Source organism: Orussus abietinus, unplaced genomic scaffold (genome assembly GCF_000612105.2).
Source record: "Orussus abietinus isolate OABI.00-Male unplaced genomic scaffold, Oabi_2.0 scaffold3, whole genome shotgun sequence".
NCBI classification, from domain to species: Eukaryota; Metazoa; Arthropoda; class Insecta; order Hymenoptera; family Orussidae; genus Orussus; species Orussus abietinus.
The window spans coordinates 1,630,629-1,657,983 of NW_019395984.1; the positions used below are offsets into that span (position 1 = coordinate 1,630,629).

General features: G+C 53.3%; 3 protein-coding genes across 6 annotated transcripts; all 3 read left to right on the forward strand.

The window, feature by feature from the left end:
* Positions 1-107: 107 nt before the first annotated feature.
* LOC105699186 (adenylate cyclase type 2) lies at positions 108-10,251 on the forward strand. Of its 2 annotated transcripts, XM_012423989.2 has the most exons (20): positions 108-792; positions 2,166-2,354; positions 4,512-4,649; positions 4,802-5,022; positions 5,233-5,389; positions 5,490-5,639; positions 5,699-5,820; positions 5,897-6,144; positions 6,221-6,576; positions 6,680-6,960; positions 7,065-7,241; positions 7,317-7,497; positions 7,590-7,673; positions 7,750-7,848; positions 7,934-8,173; positions 8,239-8,362; positions 8,456-8,680; positions 8,771-8,951; positions 9,020-9,155; positions 9,250-10,251. In XM_012423989.2, the coding sequence occupies exons 2-20, from the start codon at positions 2,244-2,246 to the stop codon at positions 9,412-9,414; spliced, it is 3,396 nt and encodes a 1,131-aa protein (XP_012279412.1). In that variant the 5' UTR covers positions 108-792; positions 2,166-2,243; the 3' UTR covers positions 9,415-10,251. The 2 variants fall into 2 exon arrangements, with proteins under 2 accessions (XP_012279412.1, XP_012279415.1); XM_012423992.1 differs by lacking the exons at positions 108-792; positions 2,166-2,354 and adding an exon at positions 3,852-4,067.
* A 290-nt stretch (positions 10,252-10,541) lies between these two features.
* LOC105699261 (syntaxin-12) lies at positions 10,542-13,464 on the forward strand. 3 transcript variants are annotated; one of them, XM_012424124.2, is made up of 7 exons: positions 10,542-10,734; positions 10,830-11,006; positions 11,272-11,406; positions 11,486-11,555; positions 11,630-11,804; positions 11,891-12,103; positions 12,182-13,464. In XM_012424124.2, the coding sequence occupies exons 3-7, from the start codon at positions 11,298-11,300 to the stop codon at positions 12,431-12,433; spliced, it is 819 nt and encodes a 272-aa protein (XP_012279547.1). In that variant the 5' UTR covers positions 10,542-10,734; positions 10,830-11,006; positions 11,272-11,297; the 3' UTR covers positions 12,434-13,464. The 3 variants fall into 3 exon arrangements, with proteins under 3 accessions (XP_012279547.1, XP_023289689.1, XP_012279550.1); XM_023433921.1 differs by having other exon boundaries at positions 10,834-11,006; positions 12,182-12,433; XM_012424127.1 differs by lacking the exon at positions 10,830-11,006 and having other exon boundaries at positions 12,182-12,433.
* Positions 13,465-13,681: 217 nt separating this feature from the next.
* Positions 13,682-20,558, forward strand: LOC105699054 (exopolyphosphatase PRUNE1). Its single transcript, XM_012423756.1, has 6 exons — positions 13,682-13,763; positions 15,334-15,572; positions 16,244-16,509; positions 17,893-18,134; positions 18,211-18,369; positions 19,214-20,558. The coding sequence occupies exons 1-6, from the start codon at positions 13,728-13,730 to the stop codon at positions 19,388-19,390; spliced, it is 1,119 nt and encodes a 372-aa protein (XP_012279179.1). The 5' UTR covers positions 13,682-13,727; the 3' UTR covers positions 19,391-20,558.
* Positions 20,559-27,355: the final 6,797 nt, after the last annotated feature.

Sequence of the window (27,355 nt, forward strand, 5' to 3'; positions counted from 1 at the left end):
ACGTCTCGAAGGGGTGGATCGAAGGGCACCATCCGCGGAATGGGATATGTCACCCACAGGCTGATATCGAATAACCGGCATTGCTATCGTACCCCTTATCAAGAGACAGCAGATAAGTCTTCTGGTCAGTCAGGTTTCCAGATGACTGCCCGATTCCTTGTTCCGCGCGACGCGCAGCCGAGCGTCGTCCAGAGCGGGACGTAACTCGGTCGCCCGGAGGTCTCCGAGTCGCGAACATCCCGAAGAAGTTCCTCTCGAGTTCCGGGACACCTCTGGCGACGACGCGGACCTAACGTCGCGTGAAGTCCTCCTCTAAACCGGGAAAAATCCTCCGCACCTTCGGCAACGACCGCGACTCTCGTGACAGAGAGAAGCAATGAACGAAGTGGCGTAAAAAAGAAAATCCGGGAGAATTTGGAGATATCTCAGAGCCTCTCCCTCCGGAAGAGATCCAAACCATCCACCGATAACATCCATGGCATCGATTGCATCGACACCCCGGCTGCAATCGCGGGGTCCAAGGGCCCCCATGGTGAACGGGGTCCGCCATCTTGAAATCCCCCCGTGCCATCGGTAGGACTCTCGGCCGGATTTTACGGTGCTTTACCCAGGAGATAATGGCCCCGAAGAAGCGAAAGGGGGCACCTGCTAGTGCGAGTCGAACCCGAGGGTGATTCCGCGCGTTCTTTCGACGCCGGTATTTCTTTTAGAATTTCTCCTGACTGGATGTCTGGGTGCAGCGTCTGCTGCTCCCACAAGTGTACAGATGGCAAGCGCTGCTGGCGATATATGGTGAGTCCTCGTTTTAAGCGGCTCGGGTACAAAGCATAAAGTCCAAACCTTCGATTATATGTACTGTAATACTTTCGGAGGTGTCTCGGTACCATTCGGTTACTCTTCGCGTAAGCGGGGTATATTCATTAATTATTCCCGCTTCCTTCCCGGGGTGAGTAAAATGGCGCCGGGGGGGCGATTCCCGGCAGGATGCGATTAAGACGTGACGATCAAAGGAACGTCCCAGCAATGAGGAACGATCGGTAGGAGGCCATAACCTTTTAGATCGGCTCCGCTAACTGCTTGAGCCGGCACATTGTGCCAGTACGTGCTCCGCAGTTCTTATAATTCTTCCAGCTGGAACAAGCCTAGTGCCTTTGTCTAGTGTCCTAGCTGCAGAAATGCGCGTCCAAGAGTGCCGAACCGGGTAACGCTCCTCGAATTGATTAACGGCGGCTGTTCTCACACTACGGCAAAACGGTACGGTAATGGACATCCACTCGTTCGCTTCCCATTCGCTCTCCATGTACCTCGAGTCGACGGTAATGACCGATTACTTCCGGTCTCCACTGTTCACTTCTTCCGATGGCAACATTCCTCCGCTTCTAATCAACGACAAGTACTTTGTACGCGCTTTCGAGACCCGATAAAGCGCCCTCCTCGCTTCCGGTGAGTCCTCTTGAGTCATCTCTCCAGATAAATATCTCCGGCGGATTCCTCCTCCGATCTCGAGCGATACGTTAGATTTCTTCCCAGGAAACTTAGTCAGGCTTCTCATAAGCCCCGCGCACTTCCGCTTATTGCTCTCGGATCGATATCGGCGCGTTGTACTTGCCCGCGGTCTCCTTACGATTCTTCGAAGTGAAACAAACGTAATTCGCCATTGTTTCGCTGGTCAGTGAGGGAACCTCGTATCGGTTTGTTCCGGCATACATATAGCCTCATTTAGGCCGAGTCGGTCCTTTGGACAGACGCCAGGTCTCGTCGAAAAAAGTCGGCCGCTTAAAAAGGAATTCAATCCTTCCTCGAGGTCTCTTCGGCGTGCAGGTGGATCCGTACGGCATGCGGTTTGCGTGCCGAGGTGTGACGGAAGAAAGTGCCGGTAACGTTTTCACCGGTCCCTCCTCTATCGCGGAAAGTAACGAGATTGCAGAACCGAGTGCTCCAATTTGAGCGGCGATCAATTCCTCCCCCTGCGTCTCGCGGACACTGTCGGGTTTGCATGCGCGTACCGAGCCGTGTACAGGGTACGATCTATATTTACTCCTAATGGAGTTTCCGGATCGGCCTCGAGTGGCCCATTTCCGTTATCACGATAAAGCCCGGCTGAAAGCGACGCGGTGGAAAGCGCGCGCAGGCGGATTTCAAGATAGCGGGCGATTTGCTTTCAGAATGCCTCGGAGATGGGGGCCGACGCTCCCCCGGAATGAGAATACGACCCTCGGTTTTAATCCTCGAGGTAAACCACGATGGACGTCGAGTTGGTGACGAGGAACTCCCTGTCTTCCTTGCAGAAGGCCGGGGAGGGTCGAATCGTCTCCCCCGATAATCTCGAGGACTGGACATGGACGAGTCTCAGAGTAGGTATCTCCGTCGCCCCTCTTTATCCTTCCAGCCTCGGCTTGAGATCTAAAACACTAAAGATGAACATCCATGAGACACCATACATACGCCTAATTAATAATTTCCTCATAAGACCTGGAACTCTAGGAACCGATCCTTGCGCGGTAGCAGGAATTCGGTGTGGGTATCTCCGTCTCCCCTCTTTATCCTTCCAGCCTCGGCTTGAGATCTAAAACACTAAAGATGAACATCCATGAGACACCATACCTACGCCTAATTAATAATTTCCTCATAAAACCTGGAACTCTAGGAAACGATCCTTGCGCGGTAGCAGGAATTCGGTGTGGGTATCTCCGTCTCCCCTCTTTATCCTTCCAGCCTCTTCTTTAGATCTAAAACACTAAAGATGAACATCCATGAGACACCATACCTAGGCCTAATTAATAATTTCCTCATAAGACCTGGAACTTTAGGAACCGATCCTTGCGCGGTAGCAGGAATTCGGTGTATCGTTGCGATATCACCTTACGACGTATCTCTATCGAGTGGCTCGATGGGTATTTTTCTACCGATCGCACACGAGTGTCGCATGACAATTGCTCGTACTCAATGCCAAGTGGCGCGGGGAAAGAATTGCGAAAAACGGAGAAAGAAATCGCCTATCGGCCCTCTTCACGCGAACCGCTGTTTGCGGGCCGATTTTTCCATGTTTCTCGAGCAACATTGAATCAGGAAAAACTACCAGTTAATCCCCGATAGGTTAGATAAGACCGTCGGTTTCCGTAAACTAGAAGCCTCGAACACTATACCTCCTGATAGAAAATCGACATTTTCCCAAAATCCTCTATCAATAATCCTGGTTAAACCAGAATAACACTAGAATGACCAAATCCAGTAAAAAAGAGTTTTAAAATGTCCCACCACAGCCAAAATGAAAAAAAAATCCCCGGTAATTATAGCGTTAAATGATCAACCCATTAAAGAGAAACATAAATCCCACGCATAAGTCCTCTAAAAAAAAAAAGATAGAAATTTTCTCCCGGAGAAGAAAAACGCGCGATATGGCGGCGGCTCGATAAATTCCCCGAGGATGCCCCACGCGAAGCTAGGATCAGATATCGCCCGGATATTGAAGATCAATATCACCCGGACGAAAAGATCTCTCACTGACCTCCACCAAAAACCGCGCACATGCGCCGACTCCCGCAGCCGCAGGTGCGCGCGCGGTCGCGTTCTCCGCGCGACCGTAGACGCGAACGCGCTCTCTGCGCACCCCCCTGCGCAGGTTCCCGAGGCCGGGGAGGTCACGTGACCCCGCGTCGGCCTTGGCGGTGACTCCCCATGGGCCGCGCGCGATTGGCTGATTCCCCTAGACCGCGTCGCGCCCCAGCGGAAATCTCGCGGCCCGGAGATACGTAGAAAGCGCTTGCGCCCAGCGATTTATCGTTATCCGGGCCACAATAGTATGTCGTACTGTACGGCGCGGCCTGGCGGCCGAAAAATGCGCCCCGAGTCGGGAGTTTCGGTCCTCGGAGTCTAAATTCTATCGTTCCGAAGGAAATCTCCCCCGGGGGTGGGTCCTAAAGCCGCGAGAGACGCGCCCGTTCCGTGGGGAGTCGATGATAAAAACTATGGCGCCCCGTAAACCCCTAAACGCCATCCCCTTGGTCAGGGGTCACTCCAGAGGTCCTGCTAAAATCGGGGGTGGTCCTGGACACTGATGGGCACCGGTTGGTAAATTAGTTCTCCCGATATTTCTGCCTTTCTTAATAATTACAAGCGGCGGTCACGCGTTAATGGGTGCTAAAAGAATTTAGATAGTTCCAGGTCACGCGACAGCTGATATATACGAAGGCCGGCGAATGACCGCGAGGAGTGATTCTTTAATATCGAATTAATATTATTGCGCGGGTATAAATGAAATCCAGTAACGCGCGCTCCCCGACGATCTCGCATTGTGTCCACGTTCTTGTGCGCTGCCGATTCCAATCAATCGATACGGAATGAATTCGACGCACCATGCTGGTGATATGCTTATGCCTGCGTGCACGCGAATGCATCGGTGTACTTAGGTGTGTACGCGGGGACCACCTTACGCGATGTAATGGGTATAGCCTACTCGAGTTAAGTCAGCACGGATCGTTTATCAAACCCGAAACCCTTTCTGCTCGCAGAGGCAGTTCAAGTACAAGAAGAGCCTGGAGAAGCTCTACGTCTTCTACCAGAGAAGACTGCAGAATGGGTATCTCTCTCTTTTCGTGCTCCTGCAGCTGGTGCTCGGTGTCGTCCACTGCACGATATTAATCGCGATGGTGAGCGCTATGAGATATCCGGGACGGAAGAAAGGAAACTCCGAGTGGATATTCTTGCTCCCCCGTCCTTGGTTCCGCTCTATATCGGGCGGCCGTGTAACGACCTTGGCGTCGGTGTTTACCAGATATCTTATCCCGATTTCTCTGGGCAGGTTAACGTGGAGGAGTCCTTGCCGGACGTGTTGACCTACAGCGTGGTGGGCGCTCTACTTTGCCCGGTGATAGCGCTGTCCTTCCGGCCGAAGCTCATCGCGAAGAAGACGTACCTCCCGGTGGTCCTGTCGGGTCTGATCATCGGTATCTTGGTCATCGGGGATCTGGCCATACCACTGTACTACACCCTGACGTACGCCGACGACATTCCGGCGATAAGGTGTCTAAAGCGATCTCCGATAGCGAATAGACTTCGGGCCGCCATCTTAGATCCTCGTTTTGCTAGCCAGTCTCTTGGGACGGGACGCTAAAATCTAAAAATTAGAATTAAAATTATAGAAATAAAATATTAGAAAATTAGGACTAAAATGCGGGAGTCGATTATCACCGAGAAGTGTTCTAACTTATAATTTTTCATTTTCGGTGACAGACCGGCCTATGCCACTCATGCTCTTCTGGTATGCTACGTGTTCTTACCCCTGACGGAGAACCTGCACGCCTTCGTCCTGGGCATCACCGCCACCCTCTGTTACCTCGCTTGTTTATCTCTAGTTACGTACCGAAACATGCCGGATTACGCAGGCAGGGTAACTATCTAGAAATTAAAAAATTATCAATTGTTCATTCGGTTAGAAAAATCGCACGGTTCTTCAGGTTCTCTTACTTGAATTTTATTTGTCGTTCCAGATCACGGCGGACACGATATACTTCGCCTGCGTGAACGGCCTTGGCCTCTACTTTCGGTTCATGAACGAAGTCGTGATAAGGAGGTCTTTCCTGGATCGCCGGAAATGTGTGGAATCAACCCTCAGACTAAATTACGAGAAGGACCAGGAGGTAGGTTGATGGACCTTGAAAATAAAAATAATTAAAGTACATCGGGTATATTCTTGCAGGAGCAATTAACTCGCAGCATCCTACCCCAGCACTTCGCAGCGAAGATCAAGAAGGAGTTCCGGGACATCTTCAAGTTCATCGAGGAGCACAAGAAGCCGCCGCACAAACGGAGACCCTACAAGTACCGATTGCAACCGGCATGTTGAAATATTCCTTTTTTGTTTTCTACACAAACACCTCTCTATCGATTTTTTCAGCAACCTCTACGTGGAAACGCATAATAACGTGAGCATCCTGTACGCCGACGTGGTGAATTTCTCCGGATTAACGGTGACCTTACCGGTGACCAAGCTGGTGGAGACCTTAAACGACCTCTTCGGCAGCTTCGACGAGGCCTCCGAGAAGCACAACGTCCTCAGGATTAAATTTCTGGGCGACTGTTACTACTGCGTCAGTGGAGTGCCCACGCCGAACTCACAGCACGCGAAGAGCTGCGTGGACCTAGGTGAGCTACCCAATGAAAAAAAAAAATTATTCTCGGTTCTATCGCTCCTTCCAACATCCTGGTGAATTTTTCCCAGGCCTCGATATGATCCAAATCATCAAGGCAGTCCGCGCCAGAGTTCGCCAAGAAAGCGGCGTGGACGTAAACATGAGGATCGGGGTCCACTCGGGTACCATCATCTCGGGGATCCTCGGTGCCAACAAGTGGCAATACGACGTCTGGTCAAGGGACGTCGTGATCGCCAACAAGATGGAGCAGACCGGGAAGCCCGGGAAGGTTCACGTCACTCAGCAAACGTTGGATCTGCTGGATGCAAGTCAGTACGACTGCGTGCCGGTCGAAAGCTTAAACGACGAGACCTTGAAGAAGTACAGCATCAAGAGCTACCTGATCACGCCCTCGGGGTCGGACAGTCCAGAGCCGAATTCAAAGGTGCACCCCAGAATCTCTTGACCCTAGGAAGACTCGACGAGGCCCTCGGTCTCGTTGGGTTCGAGGATTCCCGTCGAGTGGTTGACATCGGGCCTTGTTGCAGAACAGCGAGAACCTCGTGACGCCTCCAACTACGCCGAGTACGCCTCCGTCCAGCAGCAAGCTGTACGTCAGGTGGTACACGTCGAGGGCGAGTTCTTCCGGAGTGACGGGCAGGAACACTCGACGACTTACGTCGACGGTGAATGCCGACGTCTACGCGAGCACGTTTCGTAGGAGGACGCACTTCATGGACTCCTGTCTTCGAGATTACCACCTGATGCTGAAGGCGGCCGACGCCGAGATGGAGACCGCCATCAACCAGATGCCGCTCAGCAAGTGGGAGTCAGTGTTGCAATCGCGTTCCGCTTCAAACCCTGAAACGATAGGGAACATCTTCAGGGAGTCTGAAGGAGACAGTTCCGATACCTTTCTTTTTCATTCTCTAGGCAATGGTGCAAGTGGGAGCACATCAATCCGCTGTTCCTGACCTTTCAACACTGGAGCTGGGAGATGCCCTTCCTGCGGGAGCCGGACCCCCTCTTCAAGTTCTACATTGGCTGCACGCCGGTGGTTTTGCTCTCTATGGGCTTGATCTTCATGGTTCCCACCTTAACATTGTCGGAGTGAGTCTCCCTGAACGTGGGGAACCCGCGTCTCTTCGGTTTTACTTCCGCCTGACGCTCAGTTTGTCCCTTCAGGTGGCACCTGAGTACAACCGTTGGCTACACGGCGGCGATGATCTTCTTGGTCACCTTGGTGCCCCTTACCTGGACCCACTTTGTCTGGAACAGGTGCAAGGACCCCCACGACGAGCAGGAGGGCCAGGTGCCCCAGCCCCGCAACAAACTCTTGCACTTCATGTACCAGACGAGCATAAAGGCAATTGATCTCGGCATAATTCCAATTTTTAAGTACCTTCATATCATAAGGTATCGGGGTAAGTGTAATTTAATTTGTACCCTCGATCTCAGGTGGCCTGGAGTGCGTTTCTCAGGACCATGTTATACTTGGTCATCATCGTCATGCTCGCAGCCTGCGCAATGTTGGACATGATGGCAAGTCATTTCCCCAGTTAAATTCTTTGCGAATTTCACATCGATGGGTCTATTAGCATTTCGCTTCTCCTTTCAGTTTGAGTGTCAAAATTCGGATAAGCTGGGAAGCAACAACGTCACGTCGACAATAGCCGGACCGGGGTCGGCGAAGGCGGAGTGCATATCCTCCCCTTGGGTACGCACTTAAATTTCTTAATAATTGCTCAACAAAACTGCACGTATCCCAATTTTCTTGTACGAAAGAAAAATCTTTTTTCCAGCAAATGACGGAGACCTGTTCTTTGGCGATTCTGACCAGCTTCCTCTTCCTGCGCGTCCACTTCATCTTGAAGTTCCTGATAGGCTGCACGATCGTCACATTCTACACCTGGAACATATGGACGAACAGGTCGTTAATATTTCAGTCAGGCGACACTTGGAATCCGCACTTGGAGCCGAGGCTAGCACACATTCTGAGCGTAGCTTTCCTTACGTTCTCCCTGCATCTAATCGATCGCCAGGTAAAGGAGTGTCCAAAAAATAATTTTAATTCCCTAGCACATATTAAACGTAAACTCCCAACTAGGCGGAGTACTTGAACAGGCTGGATTACCAATGGAAGCGGCAGCTGACAAAAGAGCAAGACGAAGCCTTCCACACAAGAAACGCGAACAAACTGCTGCTCCGCAACATCCTCCCGGAGCACGTGGGTTCGTACACTTGAAATCTCCCAACTCTGATAAAATTCCCCTACAAAGGTTGAAGAAGAAAAAATAAAAAGAAAAAACGATTCCTAAATTTAGCGGAGTTCTACCTGAACATGAACCGAACCGAAGAAAATGGCCGTTACCACGAGGCTTACGACACCGTAGCCGTGATGTTCGCCACCCTGACCGACCTCTCCATAGACGAGAGCGTCATCCTGGAGCGACCGATGTTGGTCGTGCTCAACGAGATCATCTGCGAGTTCGACAAGCTGCTCTTCGACCCCAGCTTCGCCTGCAAGATCGAGAAGATCAAGATCGCCGGTGAGCAGCACCTAACAATTCGGACCATAGATATAGATTAGCAGCTCTAAAAAATTCTACCGTCCGCTTGCCGGAAAAATTAATCTTCAGGCACTACCTACATGGCGGCTTGCGGCCTGGAGGCGACGAGACGCGACTCGGTGCACAGCATGGAGAGCGACGACAACAACGAGGACCACGTGGTGAAGATCATGGCGCGATTCGCAGCCCAGATGATGTCCGTGCTGGACAGGCTTAACGTGGAGTCGTTCTCGAGATACAAGTCCTACAAGTGAGTAGGATATAAGAATGAAATTCAAATGGAGATGAAAGTTATACGACAGGAGTATGGTCTCAAAGTTTAAGGATAGGCATATCTCACGGGGAGGTGACAGCAGGAGTGGTCGGTGCCCAGAAGCCTCTCTACGACATCTGGGGCGACGCGGTGAACATGGCGTCGAGGATGGACACCACAGGGGTGCCGGGCAAGATCCAGGTTCGTCTCACCTATTAAAAAATCATTATTAATGAAATGTATATATATATAAATTAGAAGGTGAGCGCATAAAATATACAAAGTATGTTCAAAGGTGACGAAAGAGACCGCGGCCGTCCTCGAGCAACACGGGGTTAAGTGTTTCCTTCGAGGAGAGACCTGGGTGAAGCCGAAGGGGCTGGTGACCACGTACTTCGTCGGCGTGGACGAGAAGCGACAATTGCAGAGAGTGGACTCCATCGAGGAGACCAGTTTATGACGAAATGTATCAGGGGAAAAAGGTCGCACGAATCGAGGCGGGGTGCTCAGGGGGCCATTTAAACCGAGCGCAAGATTTAAAGGGCGACGAGCCGCCATTGCGCCCTGGCGCTAATCAAAATTCGGTGATATTCCGTAAAAGCGCATTAGGGGGAAAAATGAGTTAACGTTAGAGGGAAGTAGGGCATAAGTCGCGTTCAATTATACCATTACGTTGGTCCAAACAATCTTCAGTACCTGAAGGACGATCGTGCGGTTGTCCTACCCGGGAAAGTCGAGACGACACCCTCGGGAAGGCCCTCCGTCTCTACAGCTATGTGATATCTACCATTGTGCAAGGCACTCGTGCGTAATCGCACGCAATCTTCCAGAATCTTATCGCGTAACTGGCCAAAGAATTATTAATTACGTTATTTTCTTTTCTTTTCTTTTTTTTTTTCTCGCGCATCCGCCGGCGACGTCGGGGATAGGTTTATCGATACTTCGTAGGCCTTTGGTTGTTCTTAGTTGTACTTAGGTTTAGAAATTCCGTTCCGCTCTTGACTAATGTAGTCCATAAGCGCGCGACGATATTCCGGACGATAATCGCGCGACTACGTGGACCTTTTAATATTTTTCGAGGCATCGTATTTATATCCTCATCTCTGTCGTCTCATCCCACGTACGGTCACCCTCTGTAACATCCGCGAGAAGCTGCGGGGATTTTATTTTTCTACAAACGCGCATCACCCGACGCGTGCCCTCGCGTTTTTACATGTAAATAATCATGTACATATTTATTTACGACTGTACGACCAACGTGTGTTAAGATTAAGGACTTTAATAAAAGTATTTATTGCGGCGGCCCGAGTTTCGTCAATGAGACCCCCGATAGCTTCCACTCCACATCTCGATTTAAATCATCAATTTCTCGAAAGATCATCCTTCCAATGCATTCTGCATACATTTTTCCCATTCTACGAATTTGCACCGAGCCTTGTATCAAGCCCAATTCAAAAAACGCGATAAAATGCGTAAGTACGAGCTGAATATCTGCACGCCGCTTCATGAATAATTCCAGGCCACCCGTTAGACGGCAAATCTGCTCTGGTTGCGCTACTTTCCTCCCGAGGCGTTCCTTCGAGGGCTTCGGAAACGTCAGTCGCCGTCATTGCAGATGGTGCTGGAAAACGGCATTCGAGATACGAGATTCGAGTGCGCCTGCATTATCCGCCGAATTTCCGAGGTCTTCTGCGAGACTTTTTAAGCGATTAAAGAACCCTTTGGGTGTTCTCTTAGTCGCAGGACGACGGAAATCGGGCGAGCCTCCTTCATTACTCGGGTGAGTCTTTTGAACCCCCTGAGTCACGTATTCTTGCATGCGGCACACTTTTGTGTGAAATACATGTGTGTCCACTAATTGGATGAAACTGTCAGGTAGGCGGACTCGCACGGAGAGGCCAGCTCGAGCTTCTTGGTGTTTCCCTCGAATTATCGACCATCCGCGCATTTGGTACGTGGGTTTCGCGAACCTTTTCCCTCGGCTCCAAGGTTAGCGTTCCACAACCTTGGTGCTCAACTGCAGCATAAAACGCTCCGTCGAGCGTGAAAAAGGTAATCCGTAAAATGTGCCGATGACGTTGGTGTTTCTCTGCTAATTAATCTCCATCCTCGTAGGAGGAGATTCGAGGTAATTGGAGGTTAGGTTTAGTCATGGGCTGCCTAGCCTTTAAAAATGGCCGACACCTATTGACTTTTTAGGTTTTCAGTGAATTTCACTTCTGTCGATATACGTGAGGTCGTTTCGTAGGGCATATATTCTCTACTTGAGATAATGAATGTGAAAAGTTTTACGTAGGGTTCCGTTGATTGTTCGCAGATCACTGAGACTCGAGAACCACCAGGATGGATATCGGGTTCTCTTCGTACCACAATGGGGGGCCGACGAGGGAGCAGGATTTCGAGAGGCTCTCCCAAACGATTGGCACCTCGATAATGAAGATATCACAGAATGGTAACGTCATGCGGTTAAAAGTTTTGGAAGGGTGGAGCCATCATGGTGAACCGTAGGTAATTTTTTATTATTCTTGCAGTTTCTTCTATGCAGAAAATGGTCAGTCAGTTGGGAGGGTCGACAGATTCACAGGAGCTGAGGAGCCAACTGTAAGTCCTGCGGATGTTGCGGATGGCATGGTTTTGTAATAGAAGAAATATCTAACGTTCTATCATTTCTACAGACATCAGATACAACACTACACCCAACAGTTAGCAAAAGACACGAGTGCACATTTAAAAGATCTGACCAACCTGGCAAATAATTCAGGAGGAAGCAGCCCAGGCGAGCAGAGGCAAAGGAAGATGCAGAGGATGAAGCTCCACGATGAATTTGGAAGTGCCTTGAACAGTTTTCAAGTGAGATAATTATAGCTGATACATAAAAATATTTTACATGGGTTAGCAAACTGAACCGATGCCTGACCGATACACTTTCTCCAAAGGGTGTTCAAAAGCTGGCTGCTTCCAAGGAAAAGGAGATGGTCAGGAAAGCGAAGGCAAGCGTACCTCTTCCTCCGTACAGAGAGAAGAAACAAGAGACTCTGATCGAGCTACAGGACAATAGAGCGCAGAAGCAGTTACAGCAACAACACCAACAAGAGGAACAAAATCTGCGGATGTTGGAATTACAAGAAGCAAATATTCGTCAGCTGGAGGTTCGTAGAGAGTTCAGGTATAGGGCTTCCTTAAAGCGAAAGATGATGAAGTAACTGACATAAAATCTTTGATTTCAGAGCGACATTAACGACGTGAATCAGATCTTCAAAGACCTCGGAGCAATGGTGCACGAACAAGGAGAAATCATCGACTCGATCGAGGCATCGGTGGAGCGAACGGAGGTTTTCGTGAACGAGGGTGCCCAAGAGCTGAGGCAAGCCTCCACGTATCAGAGCAAATTGCGCAAGAAGAAGTGTATACTCCTGATCATTGGAGTGGTCGTCCTAACGATCCTAATCGTGATAATATGTTGGCAAAGTTCCTCCTAAACCATGGAGCCTGCTCTCGCTGACGGCGAGAAATTCTGACGTAATTTAATCGAATCGTTTACGACTGACACGTATTGGGACAACTCCTTTTCGACAGAAACCCGAACCGATCTCGTTCGCCACCATCTATCGAATGACACGCCTAGCAGGCTACTTTCGACCATCTGTCAGAATCATCGATGGACGAGCACTTCAGGAAACTTACAAGGCATGGAAGAAAGAAAATAAGCCCGAAAGGAGCCGGATGCTTTGCAAATATGCGCTTGGCGTGGGACTCATTTACCTTTATAATCGCACGCTCTGGCGCATTAGCATCTTGGCAGCATCGATGCAAAGCGGAGCATTTTGCAGGATGGCGGAGATAGAGAGAAGGAGCATGCAAGAAGCCAGGTGCTATTCACAAATGCATCTTTATTGACACTTGCATTGTCCTCTTCAGAAAGTTACTCTCATTAATGACTTGGTACCGCAGCACGAACCAGCTTACAGAACGGCGAAGAAAGAAACTTGCATTCGTAAGGTCGAATGCTTGATGCAAAATCTCCCATGTTGCGTAGATAATTATTTACATGCTGTTCTAACAGTTATTAAACGAGCCCATGATCGCTCTCAGGAAAGGCTCGTTCAAATTATTGCAGCCATGGAGGGAGGTCCAAGACACCCGGTCCATTTTTTATGATACTCCGTTCAAGGAACGGCGTCAATATAGCTACTACTATCATAACCTCATAATCGAGTTCACGCTGGCGAAGAGTAATTTCGTTGCTGGGGAAAAGGAACTCCTAAGATGATATTAACTCCGTATTGAACGGCCGTACTGTATATTGTGCTCGGTACTTCGAGTGTTTTCGTGTACATCATTCCAGGTTATTAATTTAGTGGCGATTGTTTGGTAGCGCTCCTCGACATAACCCGAGGGTTGCTAGTATAACGCAATGTATTATATATTACACTATATTTAAGAACGTTGATTTCTTTTAATCAAAATACAATAAAAGACAATCTTATGTCCCCTCTTGAATGTTTAACTATCCATCAGAATCTTGAAACCGTGTAGAGATTCACCTTCTGCCGGTAAAGTAGAACTGCTACTGCTACCAGAGATGAGAAGGGAGATTGCTCACGGGCAGGATCGTGTGATCGCATCCTGCCCGTAAGCACTCTCTCAACTCATCTCTGCTGCTACGGCCCACAGATGTCAGTACTGAAACTGGTTCGAGCACCCTCTGGAAGAGAGAAGTGAAACTATCGCCTCTACGTTAACCTGCATCTCTGACCAAGGGACACGGGAACCATGGAGAAATTCCTCGCTGCATCGAAAGCGAAACTGGTAACACATTATTGGACGCTTCCCTGCATTCAATCTCTAAGAAACTAATCTACGCAAACCGCGAATACGATAAAGAATCAATATTCTCCCCCCAGTTACCTGATCCGTCATTCCAGCCAAACGAACATTCGCCCTTCGGTCGATACAGAGATCCCTGTCTTCTCGGACACCCTACATCTACCCGACATCGATATTAATATCCATTAACCGGGATATCAAGCCACTCTGATGGATAAACCGAGGAAAATTCTCGGGGTTTGTCCAATTCGAGTGGTCGGGTAAAGCGAAACGCGCAGCGCGTCCAGGCGAAGCCATCTGTCGGGCCTTTTCGGAAGTTCACCCAGAACGCGGACCGATAATTCCCGTTCCCTCCGAAATCACCAATCAGCCCTGGGAATATTGTCCTTCGCGTTTAATGGCACACCGTCGCGATGAAACGTCCCTTTTAACCGACGGTTATTAATCACCGTCCATTTGAACGATCCGCGGATTAATTACGGCGCACTGCCGCGCAATCTGACGGTGACGTTTCGACGCACCCCCGGCGGACACTTTTCGCATCCGCCGACTCGGCTCCGCTCGCGCCTACATTTACGTCAATCAGCATTACGCCGCTATCGATTTTACGACAGCGCATATTTGCAATGGTTATTTAAAAATGATTAAGCCCAGATCGCGCCCGAAGGCGGGCTTAAACTTTTAATGAACGGCCCTGGAGGGGAGGCACGCCGAGCTTTTAGCGCTAATTTTTAATCGTTCGTCGGAAGCGCCGAGTCGGGATGCTGATGTATATATGTATACGTGTATATGCCTTCTACACGGCACGTATGTATACATAAAGAGCCGATGTACATGGCACTACAGCGGCTGCCCCTCGGCCCTGCATTAAATATTATTGAATTTCTTCGCCGCGCTGGATTTCACGTCCGTCAATCTGCATTTCGGGTATCGAATTTGCCCGGTCGGCGCGTCGCAATGGCGACACTCCTCGAGAGTCCAAAAAAAAAGGGGGAGGTGAAAGAGCGCCCCCGACCTCGTTCGTTCGTTTCAATTTCCCCATCGAGGAGTCCAGGACCTACGTCCTCGCTCGCTATCCAACGTAGTCATAAGACGGCATTAAAATGTCCTGCCCTATAAAATCTTTACGATCATTCCGCCGAGTAGTCGTCCCCCTACTCTAAGCCACCCTCTATTCGCGTTTCCTTTCCGAGCCCCCTTAACCTTCGAGTTTCGGGGAATTAAATCTAAAATTAGACTAATTTTCGACTTCGCTTCTAACTATAGGCGGAGGATCTCGCCCGGATTGCGGACCGTATCCTTTAACATTGCATTTGGTGCTAAACTCTGTCGGGCGGTAAAACGTTATCACTGAGGGATATTACGGGTTTAGAACCAAGGGCGTAACCCTTATCGTCAATGCCGCGTCCTCGAGCCCTTCTTATATCCGAGTTCTTTCTAACGGGGATTTTCCACTCCCTTAATCTCGGCAAATCCGCGATCCGATTTAACGTGACGGTACTTTACAGGTGTTTCGCGAGTACCTCCGCTAATTCCTTCGATCTCGTTGCAGGCTGATCTCAGAATGGCGGGAAAGGTGACGGTGGTCATGGGGAACCAGACCTGCGACCTGGATTCCGCGGTCTGCGCCCTGGTGGAGGGCCTCCTCCGATATCAGGAGGCAAGGACCCGTAATCACGATCCGGCCGTGATACCCGTAATGAATGTCGCGGAGGAGGAATTCCGCGTAAGGACCGAAGTCGTTTATTACCTCAGACGACATAACGTACCCCTAAATTTGCTGACGTTTCGGTAAGTTTACCCCGCTTTATTACGGTTCCCTTTGTTTCGGAAAATCCGCCTTACCCGAGTTATCCCCGGAATTGCAATTAGTGACCTTGCCCCCTCCACCGACGCCCTTTAATTGCCTCCCCCGGCAGGCCCGGCCTTAACATCGCCTTTTGAGGAATAGCTTTTCACGTGGGACACGGTAAACGACCATCAGGCCATTCAATACCTTTCCGTTCGTATACATTATTCAACGCTATTACGACATCCCGAGCGGTCACCCCTGCACGTTTTCGCGTCTCTTTCTTCGAGCCAAGAAGACCTCTGTACAAGATTACGAGAATTAACTTTCTCGCGCCAACAAATCACTCGTTCGTAAATCTTCAATTCATACGACTTAAGATTATGACATATTAAAATTATATTTAAAATTCCTAGGTGACAAAGGAGCGGCGCTGTTTTAGGTTATGCCGCTGATAATACCCGCTGACCTCAAAGTCACGTGGGTAAGGGCGAATGGTGGAGGGTTAATTTGTCCTGTACTCGTACTCCGGGACATTCGGACTAAGGACGATGCACTTGGGGTCCGCACCGGGCAGGCGCTCGATTCATGGCCAGGGGGCGGGCCAGGAATCGAGCAGGCATCCCTGGCGCGAATGGCGTTAACGGGCCAAGGTTAATCGATCCTTCGACAGCTCGCAGGTCGCGCTGGAGGTCCTCGCCGGGGAGCGGAGGCTGGAGCTGGTCCTGGTGGATCACCACGCGCTCCCGGAGCGGGACTCGTCGCTGGCCGATTCCGTCGTGGAAATTATTGATCACCGGCCCCGAGACGCGGCCTGGCCCTGGCGCGGGAGGACGATTAATTTACAAACAGTCGGCAGCTGCGCCACTCTGGTGGCCGGGAACGTATTAGCGAGGCGCCCGGAAGCCCTGGACTCGCAAGTTTCCAATCTTCTGAGAGGCGAGTTTCCACCTTTTTTTTCTCTCCCCGGGTAATTTAATTCCATTATCGACCGTTGCCTCACGGCGGCGCCAATGGACGGGAGAGAGCGAGAGAGACGGATGGAGCGAAGGCGGGAGAAACAGCGAGAGAGGGAGAGGGAAAACACTTTGGAGGTTAGCTGGGCGGGACTGCGGTCCTCCTTCCGTTCAGGACCAAATCTTAAATGTTTTCCGCTACGGCACGCCCGCGTCCCATCGGCATTCCGCGCACGATCAATGGCGTGCCGAGCCAAATCGAAACCATGCCGGCGATCCGCTGGACCGGCCGCGTCGAGGCCATCGATTTCGTCCAGCTCGTCGTATCTTGGACTCACCTATGCCCCACGAGGTCGAGCACCGAACTGGAATTCGCTCGTCGACCGGTACAAGTCTTGACCGGTCGCGGGTCCGCCGCCATCTTGGATTTCGTCGTCTCCCGATGGACGCTCTTCGCCTCGCTTTAGAGACTCGTTGCCTCGAAAGAAGAGGTCGCGAGCGATGTTCCTTTATAGATTCTCGTTCCTTGAGGTTGTCAAACACGACTGGCGACCGCGGTGAGTTTTGACCCTGTCCTTAGGGGTTAATACCGCTTTTCCGAATCCCCGGCTTACGGTGTTAAGCCGTAATCTGGAATTCTGGCGAGTCTTGATCCCGTTCGCCATCTTGGACTTCTCGAGACCGTTTCTGGCTAAGCCGTGGCCCTCTATCTCCTCCTCCAGACCGAAGCCCTCTTCGAGTTGCTCTCCCAAACCCGAATCCGTCTTCTCGAAGAATCCTTGTTGCCGAATGCGTCTTCGGCCTCGAATTCGGAGACTCGCTTTGTCTCTTCCTCGCGCCATCGGCGCGTCCCCTTCTTCTCTCGGTTCTGCTCGCCGAGTGCGCCTCATTGTTTTCGGCACGCCATGAATACGGCGAAGACTGTCAAGCACAGCTACACTCGTAATTTCGGGGCTCGAAAGTCCCGCGAACAAGACCTTCCTTCGTAAGCCATTTTTCCAAGGGCGTTGAATCCGCCTACAATCGATGCGACGCCATCTTGCTTTCGAGGCGTCCCCGTTTCGGGGGACTGCTAACTTGCCGCGAAAAATGGCCGGAATTAATCGTAATCGCATGGTAATTCGGGCAAACGGAGGACCGAGACGCGAATCTCGTGCCGGGCCTTTCTTTGGGATGAACCCTTCCTCGAGGAAGGTGGCGATTTACATAACGAGCTTGCTCGCGCCGTTTGCCGATATTAACGCGAACGAGCGTCCTCGAGGTCTTGAGGGTCACGGATGGTCCTCGTTAATTCGAGATTTAATTTAAACATAAGTAACGCGTAAACGATTCCAGGACGTATCTTATGAGGTTTATTTTTCAACAGGCGCCATCCTGATCGACACCTGCAACTTCTCGAAGGAGGCCAATCGCGCCACTCCGTTGGATTTGGAGGTTATGCAGCGGCTCGAGGAAGTGGATGGCGTTAGAGATGATAGAGAGACGGTGTACAAGGAGATTTTGGCCGCGAAGACCGACATATCCGAGCTAACGCCGAGGGATTTGCTGATCAAGGATTACAAAATGGCGGGCGGGGTGCCGATCGCCGGCTTGCCGGTGCTGGTGGAGGTGGGACATTCCCTTTGATTCACGGGGCTTAAACGTTAACGACTCCCAAGGACCGAGGATCTGCGTTTGTTTTCAGGAGTTTATCAAACTGGAGGGCGCCTACGAAGCCGTGGAATCGTTTACGAGGGCGAGAAACGGCCAGCTCGCGATCCTTATGGGGCTGGATTTAAAGAACGACGTCGTAACGAGAGACATCGCCGTGTTCTCATTGTCGCCCGATGAGCTGGAAAATAAAGTGAGTGGCGCGTTTTGTTCTCGGCGCCTCTCGCGATTCTCTCGGCTCGCTTTCTCGTCCCCTTGTTCCTCGGCGTCCGCCACCCTCCGACTCTCATCCGGCTCCTCGAGAGACGCTCCGATTCCGCTCGACACCGCGACTTTGCGCGCTGCAGCTCTGCCGGGGACGGGGGGGGGGTCGAGATTGCGAATCGATCAGTCGCAACCTTTCGACCGGCCTAATGGCACGCAACCTTCGCGATTGGTTTGCTCCCGGACCCCGTCTCGTTTTTATCTCCTCCAAGGGTTCCAGCGTATCGGTAATAGTCCTCCGGTGCCATGGCGTCACGTACCGCGAAAGTCGAGGGGGCGAGCGCCGGAGATTAAGGGAAGCGTCCCACGGATGCGCGTACCTTGGTTGTCCTCTATTTTCTCAATCCTCCCTGGAAATCGCTCGCGCCCCATCTTCACGCATTTTAATTTCGCAGCCCTTATTTTATAGAACGCAAGGGACGGGTACCAGGTCCGGGAACCAATCGCGATCTGCGCAGCGACTCAGCCCGGTGCACCGCGCGAATCCGGATCCCCGAGGTGCAGGGCGAGGCGGAACAGACAGTAATCCGGCAAACCAATCGCGATCATCCGTCCGCGCGCACATCTAGATCCTCGATCCGCGGAGAGGCGCCAGGTCGGGCGTCCCATTCCGCCCCCGTTCCGCCGCCGCGTTTTCGCGTCTACGGCACGGTCTCTCCCCGACCCTCCGGAGGATCTCGCGGGAGTTTCGAGTGCTTTTAGATTTTAAGCGAGCCCCTCGACGCGTCCCCCGCCGCCGGCGTGGAAACTAAAGTTGCGTTTCTTCCGTCCAGGTGATCCGAGCGTTGACGTCCGCCACCCAGCCGAGTCTGCAGCTGACGGAGTCGTCGAGCCTCGTCGAGCCCGGGCGCAGGTTCCTGCTCTATCGGCAGGGCAACGTGCGGGCGTCGCGCAAGCAAATACTGCCGATCGTACAAAGCGCCGCCGTCGCCGCGCCCTGTCAATGTTGACCCTCCTGCAGTACTTGCCGGCCCGGGCAAACCTGCCCCTAAGTGTGTATTAACACTTTGCCGCCGCGAAATGCGCCCCCGCGATAAATCATTCCGGCTTTCGCGTGGTTATCGATTGGCCTCGCCGGCAGGGCGATTGAACCGGCAGCCCCCCCGGCAGCTGTGTACAATGTACCGACATACCGACCGCCTGTACGACCATCTTCCCTGCGATTCCATGCACGGGCCCCGAATTCCACCGCCGAATTCCGACCACGCTTTCGACGCGGCCCTGTTACGAGGACCGGCTAACGAGTTCGTCGCTAAAAGAAGAGAGGCCAAGAAACGGGAACCTAGGGCCGCGTCGGGGGGTGGAGGGTCAATGGCGGATGGACCTCGTCTCGGGGATTACGCGAACATCCCCCATTGACCGGTGGAATTTGGCCGTTCGGTTGTTCAGCGGTTAATCCACCGCGCCGTGTTTAAAGTAGATACGAGCCGGTTTGTTTGCCCGCGGAATACTGCATTAAATGTTAAATGCGCGCGGAAAAGTTTTAATTTGCCGCGGTTTAATATATTGCAGGAAGTTCACTCGGTTAATCGCCGGCCCGGTTATACCAGCGCCCCGTACTGCCAGCGCGCTGCATTTTTCCGTGCATCAGCAGTAGAGTCTGCTGCAACAATTAGTTGCGCTTTCGCCCCCGCTTACACGGGGGTTGGATTTTCTAGCAATCGGGGGGAGAGGAATCGCTAAGTCGAGGGCGCGGTTTCAATTGCGATGGCCAGGTATACGGTTGCCGTTGCCACGAGGTAGGAAGCGTGTACACTGGTGGTCATGAATGGCTTTCTGGTGTATGGAGCGGGGAGGAGCTGGTGCGAGCGGGTACGGGGTCGTTCGATAGACCAGTTTGAAGGAAAGAACCTTCCTCGTCGGGCTGAAGCGATGGCAGGTGCGAAGAAAATTTAACGGGGACAGGGCAGCCCGAAAACGGACTGAAAACGTCATGTATCCGCTCGAAAATCGCTTCAAACCCCTGTATCTCACCTGAAAAAAATTAAAAGGATGTACGCGTATATGTAGTTTTTCCGGTACGCCGTGCGTAGAGGAAAGGGATCCAACCCCTTATTTTTTGTACCAGGGCTACTCCCGGAACATGTTTGCTCTCACGCTACCTCGCGTGCACCAAGAGAGGCCGTCCGGACCAAAGCAAGTGAGGCGAACCGGAAACCAAACAGCGGCAGGTCTGGTTCCAGGCCTGTGCCAACAAATAAAGAAGCCATTAGGCTCAGTCCTAATTAAATCATACCGCGACCCCCGGGAAAAACAATCCCATGACGAGGAGCGCGCTCGCGGATCAGTCGGCCCAAGATGGCTGCGAGCAATCCGGAGCGGAACGATCGCTCCACGCAAACCCCGTGTTTGTCCACCTTAAGAGCAAGGCACGAGGTCGGGGCAACCAAAGCAAAGAAGGAAAACATCCGCCTCCACCTTCCCTCCACTCTGGTCCGGAAACTTAAGCGCGAGCCCGAACGAAACGCAACGATTCCGCATCTGGCGGGGTAGACTCACGAAGTAGCGGCACAAAGGACGCGGAAAAGCGACCTCGGATTTCTGCGATTGAAGGTCGGCTCTTTTCCGCCTCTTGCTCTTTTTACTTCTTTCCCCGCGTGACGCCGTCCAAGGCCACCCCCATTCGTGAACGGAAGCTCTCGCGGCCAATCCGCGGCGGAATTCCACCTTGGAGTCGGGGTCGCGCGTCGCGGCGGAAACCGCAGCGGAGCCGCCGCTCGCTCTGCGGCCGTCAACGCGACCGGCCCCTCCCGAGGGGTGCCAGCCCGGGCGGAATCATCATTTCCGCGCGCGGCTCATAAATTAAAGGGGAGTGCACCCTCGCGTCGTCGGCCACGATGGATCAACGGTTCCGACGAATTAATCGGTGCGATTTTTTTCCTACCAATCCCCCGGACCCCGCGTCCGTCCCGCCCCGCCAGGTGTGCGTGCGTCTAGCTCGAAATTGCCAATTTGTACGGGGCGAACTTTTCCGCCCGTACGCCGGACGGAGGAAACCCCCTTCCGCAAGTGCAAGTCCCTGGCTGATTCTGCCATTAGTCGCGTCGAGGATGCGATTGCACCTCTAAGTTACCTTTTCATCCCCTCCTTCTATGGTCGCCGTGCATCGTTCGACCGTAAAAGCGATCCGCATTCAAATAGCTCGTCCGTCCCGTTCGGAGTGACCTACTTGGCCGCAGCTTATCGGCCGCGTCGTTGACCCCGTCGAAACCGCCTGGCCGCGGAAAATCTTCATTTCTTCATCTAGCGATCCGCATTCCATTTTCTTCGGATGTATGCGACGTCCACTGGTCGAGGTCGATGGTCCACGTCGATATGGCTCGTCTCCGCTAGCTCGGTTGACTCGGCATCGCCTTCGAGTTTCCTCGCGAGTTCCTCGAGCGTCCGCCGCGCGGCGCTGCCGGTCACTCGTTCCTCCGCTTCTGGGCGTTCCTGGATCCCGGGCGCGCGGTTTAACATCCAATCCATAACAATCCGGGGCGCGTAACCTCTGCAAATGACTGCCATCCATCTGGCCGAACTGCAATATGTTCCCCGGGACGTTATTGATAAACGGGGGCGGGACGAGGGACGGCCGGAGGGAGGCGACCCTCCAAGACACATAAAGCAAGACGCGGGAGAGGTCGAGGGTCGTACCCGCGCTCGGGCAAACCGCGTTATTGGCGTTCGTTCCCGATAACACGTGCACCTACGTACAACGACACGTACATTGTGTACATACGTGTATTCCCGGCATACAAGGTGTTACGGAGCTCCGAAATCCTGACGGTTATATTTTGCAAGGACCGTCCCCGACCGGAGGGCGAATCTCGACTCTCGTCGAGGCGCAAAGTAGAGCATTCCATTTCGCAGGATCGGATAGGCCGCAGGGGGAGGCGGCAAAACCGTGGCGAAACCGACGCAGAGCCGTCAAGTCCTCCCGGGAGGAACGCGTTTCACCTGGGCGCATCCTTCTCCCGGAAGAGTCCTGCGAGGGAATCGCGGCGGCGGCTATTTTCTTCCCCTCTCGACGAAGTTCTCCGGTTCGGCGAACTCCAGACGGTGGGTGCAGTCATCGATAACCCCCGCATTCACCGACTCGTTTGATCTCCCGATCCCTTTGGCGTCGGCGTCCTTCGAGACGTCCTCGGGTTACGGTTTGCGGCGACCTAAGGAACCCTTCCGGCGACCTGGAGAGGGAAGGACTCCGCTCCTCCGGTTCTCCAGGACCTCCGCGATGGCGCCGCGAGGGGTCTTCGGAGATTCTTCGTCGGGAACCTCGTCAACGAGACCTGGACACTACGCGAGCAAAGTCAATCTCGGTCTTGCATCGTTACGGGCATCCTCGCCAATCCCGAGTTAGCGATAGGAGTCGAGGTCCTTTCCCATGGTACAGGATCGATCGATTCCGCGTTCACCCCGGTCGGGTCTAACGAGGAAACGATCGCCTCGATTCCGAGGGAATTGCGCGGCCCGCGGTCCGGTCGGTCCAGGATATTGATTCCGCGCGGCCAAGCTTTATACGCGCGGTATACTTTCGCCGCACGAAGCGCGAGAAACGTTTGGCCTGGATCGAGCTCCATTAGGGAAGATAGTAGCGACGAGGAGTGGAAACACCTCCTCCTCGCGACGGACCCCTGGAACGGATTCCGCTCATCCAGGCGGGAAACGCGAGCGGGTCGAGAACCCACGGGAACACGTCTCGCCAATCTGTTCGGGCACTCGGGAAAACTTCCCTAGAGCCACCCATGTAAAATCAATCCCGCGTCCTGCCTTCATTCCAGGGAGGACACGAGGGTCGAGAATCCCAGGTCGGTTGGGGAGGTTTCTCCCTCCCCGAAGAAGGGAGAAACCTCCAGCTGATCATTTGTCCATGGCAAGGACCAAGTGGCCGTTGCTCCCCCGTTGATTTTATCCGGTTACCATAACCGCGCGAGGTCCCTCCTCTCCGTCTTCTTCGTCCCCCAGAAGGACCCTCCAGGACCCGGACGCATTCCCTTGCATTGCTTCGGGTTCCCAAAGTTACAGGAGGAATGCTCCCGGAGAACTTGACTCGGACGCCTAGAATGGTGCCGTTAGCACTGCCTAGACGGAGGATAACCAACGGCGGAATGTCCTAACGTCGGTCCTGGGTTTCGAATTCCGGACTGGAACTCGAGTTAACTCGAGGCCTGCCCCTGCCATTGTCATCCCGTTCATTTCCTGCGTCGTAAGTCTTGGACCGCGAAGGCTGCTCCGAAATGGTCCATGCGTCAAAGCGCGGAACGGTCCCTCTCTACAGGTGCCCCCGAAATCGGAGGAAGGAAGTATCAAACGCCAGTCGTCCTTTCTTTCCACGATGACTATCCGCTTCCTCGCGTATCGCTAAACGCACCGTTTCGGAGTTAACCTCCTCCTATCTGCGCGGTTAACGCGCCATTGGCCAGGTCCTGCTCAGGTGCGAGCTCTTCTTGCGTTTCCCTCATCTCCCCTAGGGACATTAAGGGAGCATGGTTCGCCGGGTATCGGTCTTGGTCGTGGCGCGCCACTTGGTCGTTCAAAGTTATCGATGGAGCCGCGTTCGAGAGACCGGGGGGCGCATAAAAGGGCCGCCTAAAACCTCGCCGGCTCCGGGACGGTGTGCAATAATATGACTGCGTGGGTCCAGGACCACCAGGACCACGGCGGAGGGACGCACAGAGACGCGAGTGCCCACACGGAGTCGGGCGACGTGTGCGAGCTCGCCCTTGCGGAGACCGCGGGGGTGGGTCGCGGGGTTGGCAGCTCCCAGCGGCCTCCAACGGCCCCCAGCAGCCCCCAGCCGTGTCGCCGTCGGAGGTGGTGGAGAGGCCGGGGTGATTTTGCGCACTGGAACCGCCACCACCACTGCCCGGTGAACCTTCGGCTCCGCCGTGCGGTGGGGATGCTGGATGCTGGGTAGGGTGTAGAAGAGCTCTCCGCCGTGTATCAGTGTGCATCGGAAACAACCCCTCTAAATAACATATCCCGCACAATACGACGGGTTGCCGTCCGACGGGCGTAAGCCTCGTAATTTCGTCCAACGTGGCCGAGCCAGCCGAGTTCCTGGGCCGGATAAGGGTGCTCCGCCTGGAGTGCTACCCGGACCCCTGGGTCCCCGACCGGATCCTCATCATGGGCGCCGGACTGCCCCCGAACTCCAGGACCTCCCAGGCCCGCTCCTGCACGTCGCCGGAGCGACCCGAACAGCCACGCTTCCACGGTGAGTCCTCCAGGAATTAACTCCTACCCGCTCGTCCTCTAGCCGAGGACCCGGCATCGCGGACAGTCGGTGCTCGAGGGTTGACGCGGGGTCCCGGTCCCGGCGCACCGGCCTCCAGGGTTGCGCGTCCACGTTCCGCGATGACGGTGGATACTCTCCGTTGCCCCGTTGCTCGTTCGTTCCGCATTCGAGACGCTAGACGTTTTCACGCGGAAATAAGCCGGTGAATGCAACCAATGGACTCGCGTTTTTAGATTTTCCGGAAGGGTGGAAATACTCGCCAGTCGGCTCGGATGTCCTCGTGGATGGTGTCTGGTGGTCCAGGGGCGTCCGCGAATTTTCGAAAATTCCCGCTCGCCGAGTCCGAGGTATCCTTTCCACCAGGGTTTGGTCCCACCACCGGGGGGCGTATCGTCCAACTTCCTGGAGAATGAAGGCCTTCCTTCTCGCCCGGGTCTCTCGGATGGGGTAGGCATCTCGCGTATCGTCCGTATTGTTCGAGAGCCGGCGATTCCGCAAACGGGAGAGCCTCGGATCAAAAGAGTTACTCCCGAGCTTTACCCTAGCCGAGATTCCGCGGAACCTCCGTGTGCTCCGTTCGAGGGTGTAAGTCTCGACGAGCTCGTGCGTGAAGCACCATCCCCCGTGATTATTCCAGTCACGCAACGCGCGGCTCGGCAGAGTTACTCCCTTTCCGCCCCGGTCCACCCGTTAAGGGAAAAAGAGACTGCGGATCGCCGCGCGTTCCGCGGGGGAATCGCAATTCCGTCGAGAGTGGATCACGGAATTCTTCGCGCCGCGCCTCTTTCCGCTTCTCCCCGCATTTCCGTCTTCCTCTCCTCCACCTACTGGGTGTATCGCTCCCCGGCACGGCTGTTAGCCCGCAGGATACCTTTATCCCTTTTGCGGAACGGGAGGTGCCTCGAATTTCACGCTGCGCGTCAGGGAATGCTTTTAGCGCGCCGCGAAGCGTTTCCTCGGTTACTCTTTATTCCCCACCGTATAACTCGACTCCACTCTTTTCCTTCCTCCTCGTCCCTCGTCCCTCCCCGAGACGTCGCGATCATTTTCTTCCCCGTCGCAAAGGAGAGCCGCGGAGAGAACGGAAGGGCGGAAACGCCGCGTCCCGAAATCCCGAGGACGAAGTCCTGGCTTATTATCCCCGACTATTCTCCCTCCTAGGACCCATTCTCCGGTTCGTCCTCATTTTTTCATTCGCATACGAATATACTCGCATGACAGATTCCCCATGCTAAATATCTTGATCGTATGAACTCGAGAATCGGGTATCTCGAAGGCGGAGAATCTCGCGGCGAGGTATCGCTTTTTAAGGAAAACGAGGCTCGACGTTATGCAGGAAGCCCCGGTATTTCCCCGCTTATGATGCACGACGTCCCCGGATGTGGCAGGACGTCTGCTTTTATCTGCACGCTGTTGCGTTTCCTGAGACCATTGCGGCCATTTTCTGGCCGACCTTTCCGCGTCGCTTCCACTTGTCTTCCTTCTTCCTCTTCCTCCTCCTAGAGCCACTCCGATTTTTCCACTCCGAGGGGCCGTCATCTTCGCTCTATCTATGTGCTAATATCCTACCGGAGTCGGCTTTTTACATTTCTTTTCAACAATTGTACATTTTAGTGGACAATGGGAAATTCCTCGGGAGGGCGAAAAAAGTTCCCTCGGCGAGTCCCGTAAGGTGGAGTTTTTCCGGGCAGGCTCGCCTCTGTTTTCGTTTAATTAACCCGAAGTATACGTTTCCCGGGGAAGGGCCCACCGTTTCCCTTCGGGTTCGTTATCGAGCGGCTCCGTTCGGTAGCCGCGTCACATCCCCGAGGACAATTATTCACGCCCGGACGAAGAGGAGGCCCCAGGAGGCGTCGGCTAAATTCCGCGATACCGAAAACCGTGCCCGGCCTTTCCGGCCGGTCGAATTGAAAATTTCATTATACGGCCGCCTTCGTTACGGCAATTAAAATTGTTTGCCGAGGCTCCGTTTAAATGCGCTAACACGGTTAACGCGCGATTCCAGTGCGACTGACTGAGCGTTACATTACCGGAGTCCCCCCCGCTGGAAGATGGAGTCTGGAGTATCACCGAGCGTGACTCGAACTCTAATTCGATATTGTTCACACTCCGGCGAGCGCTCTCCCTCCCAGGGAAGGAAAAAAGGAACGAGGAGCGGCGGAAACGCCGACGGGGGGAAATAACGCGAGAGGCTCGGGGTGTCTTCCCCTGCGCGGCGCCACCCCATTCGCGGAAGGCTTTAATCGTCATTCCCATTCTAAGCTGGCCGGCAACAATAACAAACTAAGTCGGGAGGAACGGAGGGGGAGCGACCGGCTCGGCGACTCGGTGCCATGTAAATTTATGCAAAAACCGTCACCGATATCGCCCGATTAATATTCATTGCAGGGCCGCCGGAGAATGCTCGCCGCGTGTGTCTCGTCGACGGAAAAAGCTTCACCCGAGGCGTGCAATCTTTAACCTTTGTTTTACCCACCGAGGGAAATTGAATCCCTTTTCCCGCCCCCCCCCCTCTACCGTTTTTCCGTCGCCCGTTTGCGTATCCGTCTCTTCCCGGGCGCGTTTTTCGCCGCGGTTTCGTCCTCTTCCGTCCTTCTACGTGCCCCTTCCTCTCTCTCTTCCAGCTTCGCCGTTTCCATCTGGCCGCGGTTTCCCATTCCGTTCGTCTTCCGCCCCGTAGATTCCGCGGCCTTCG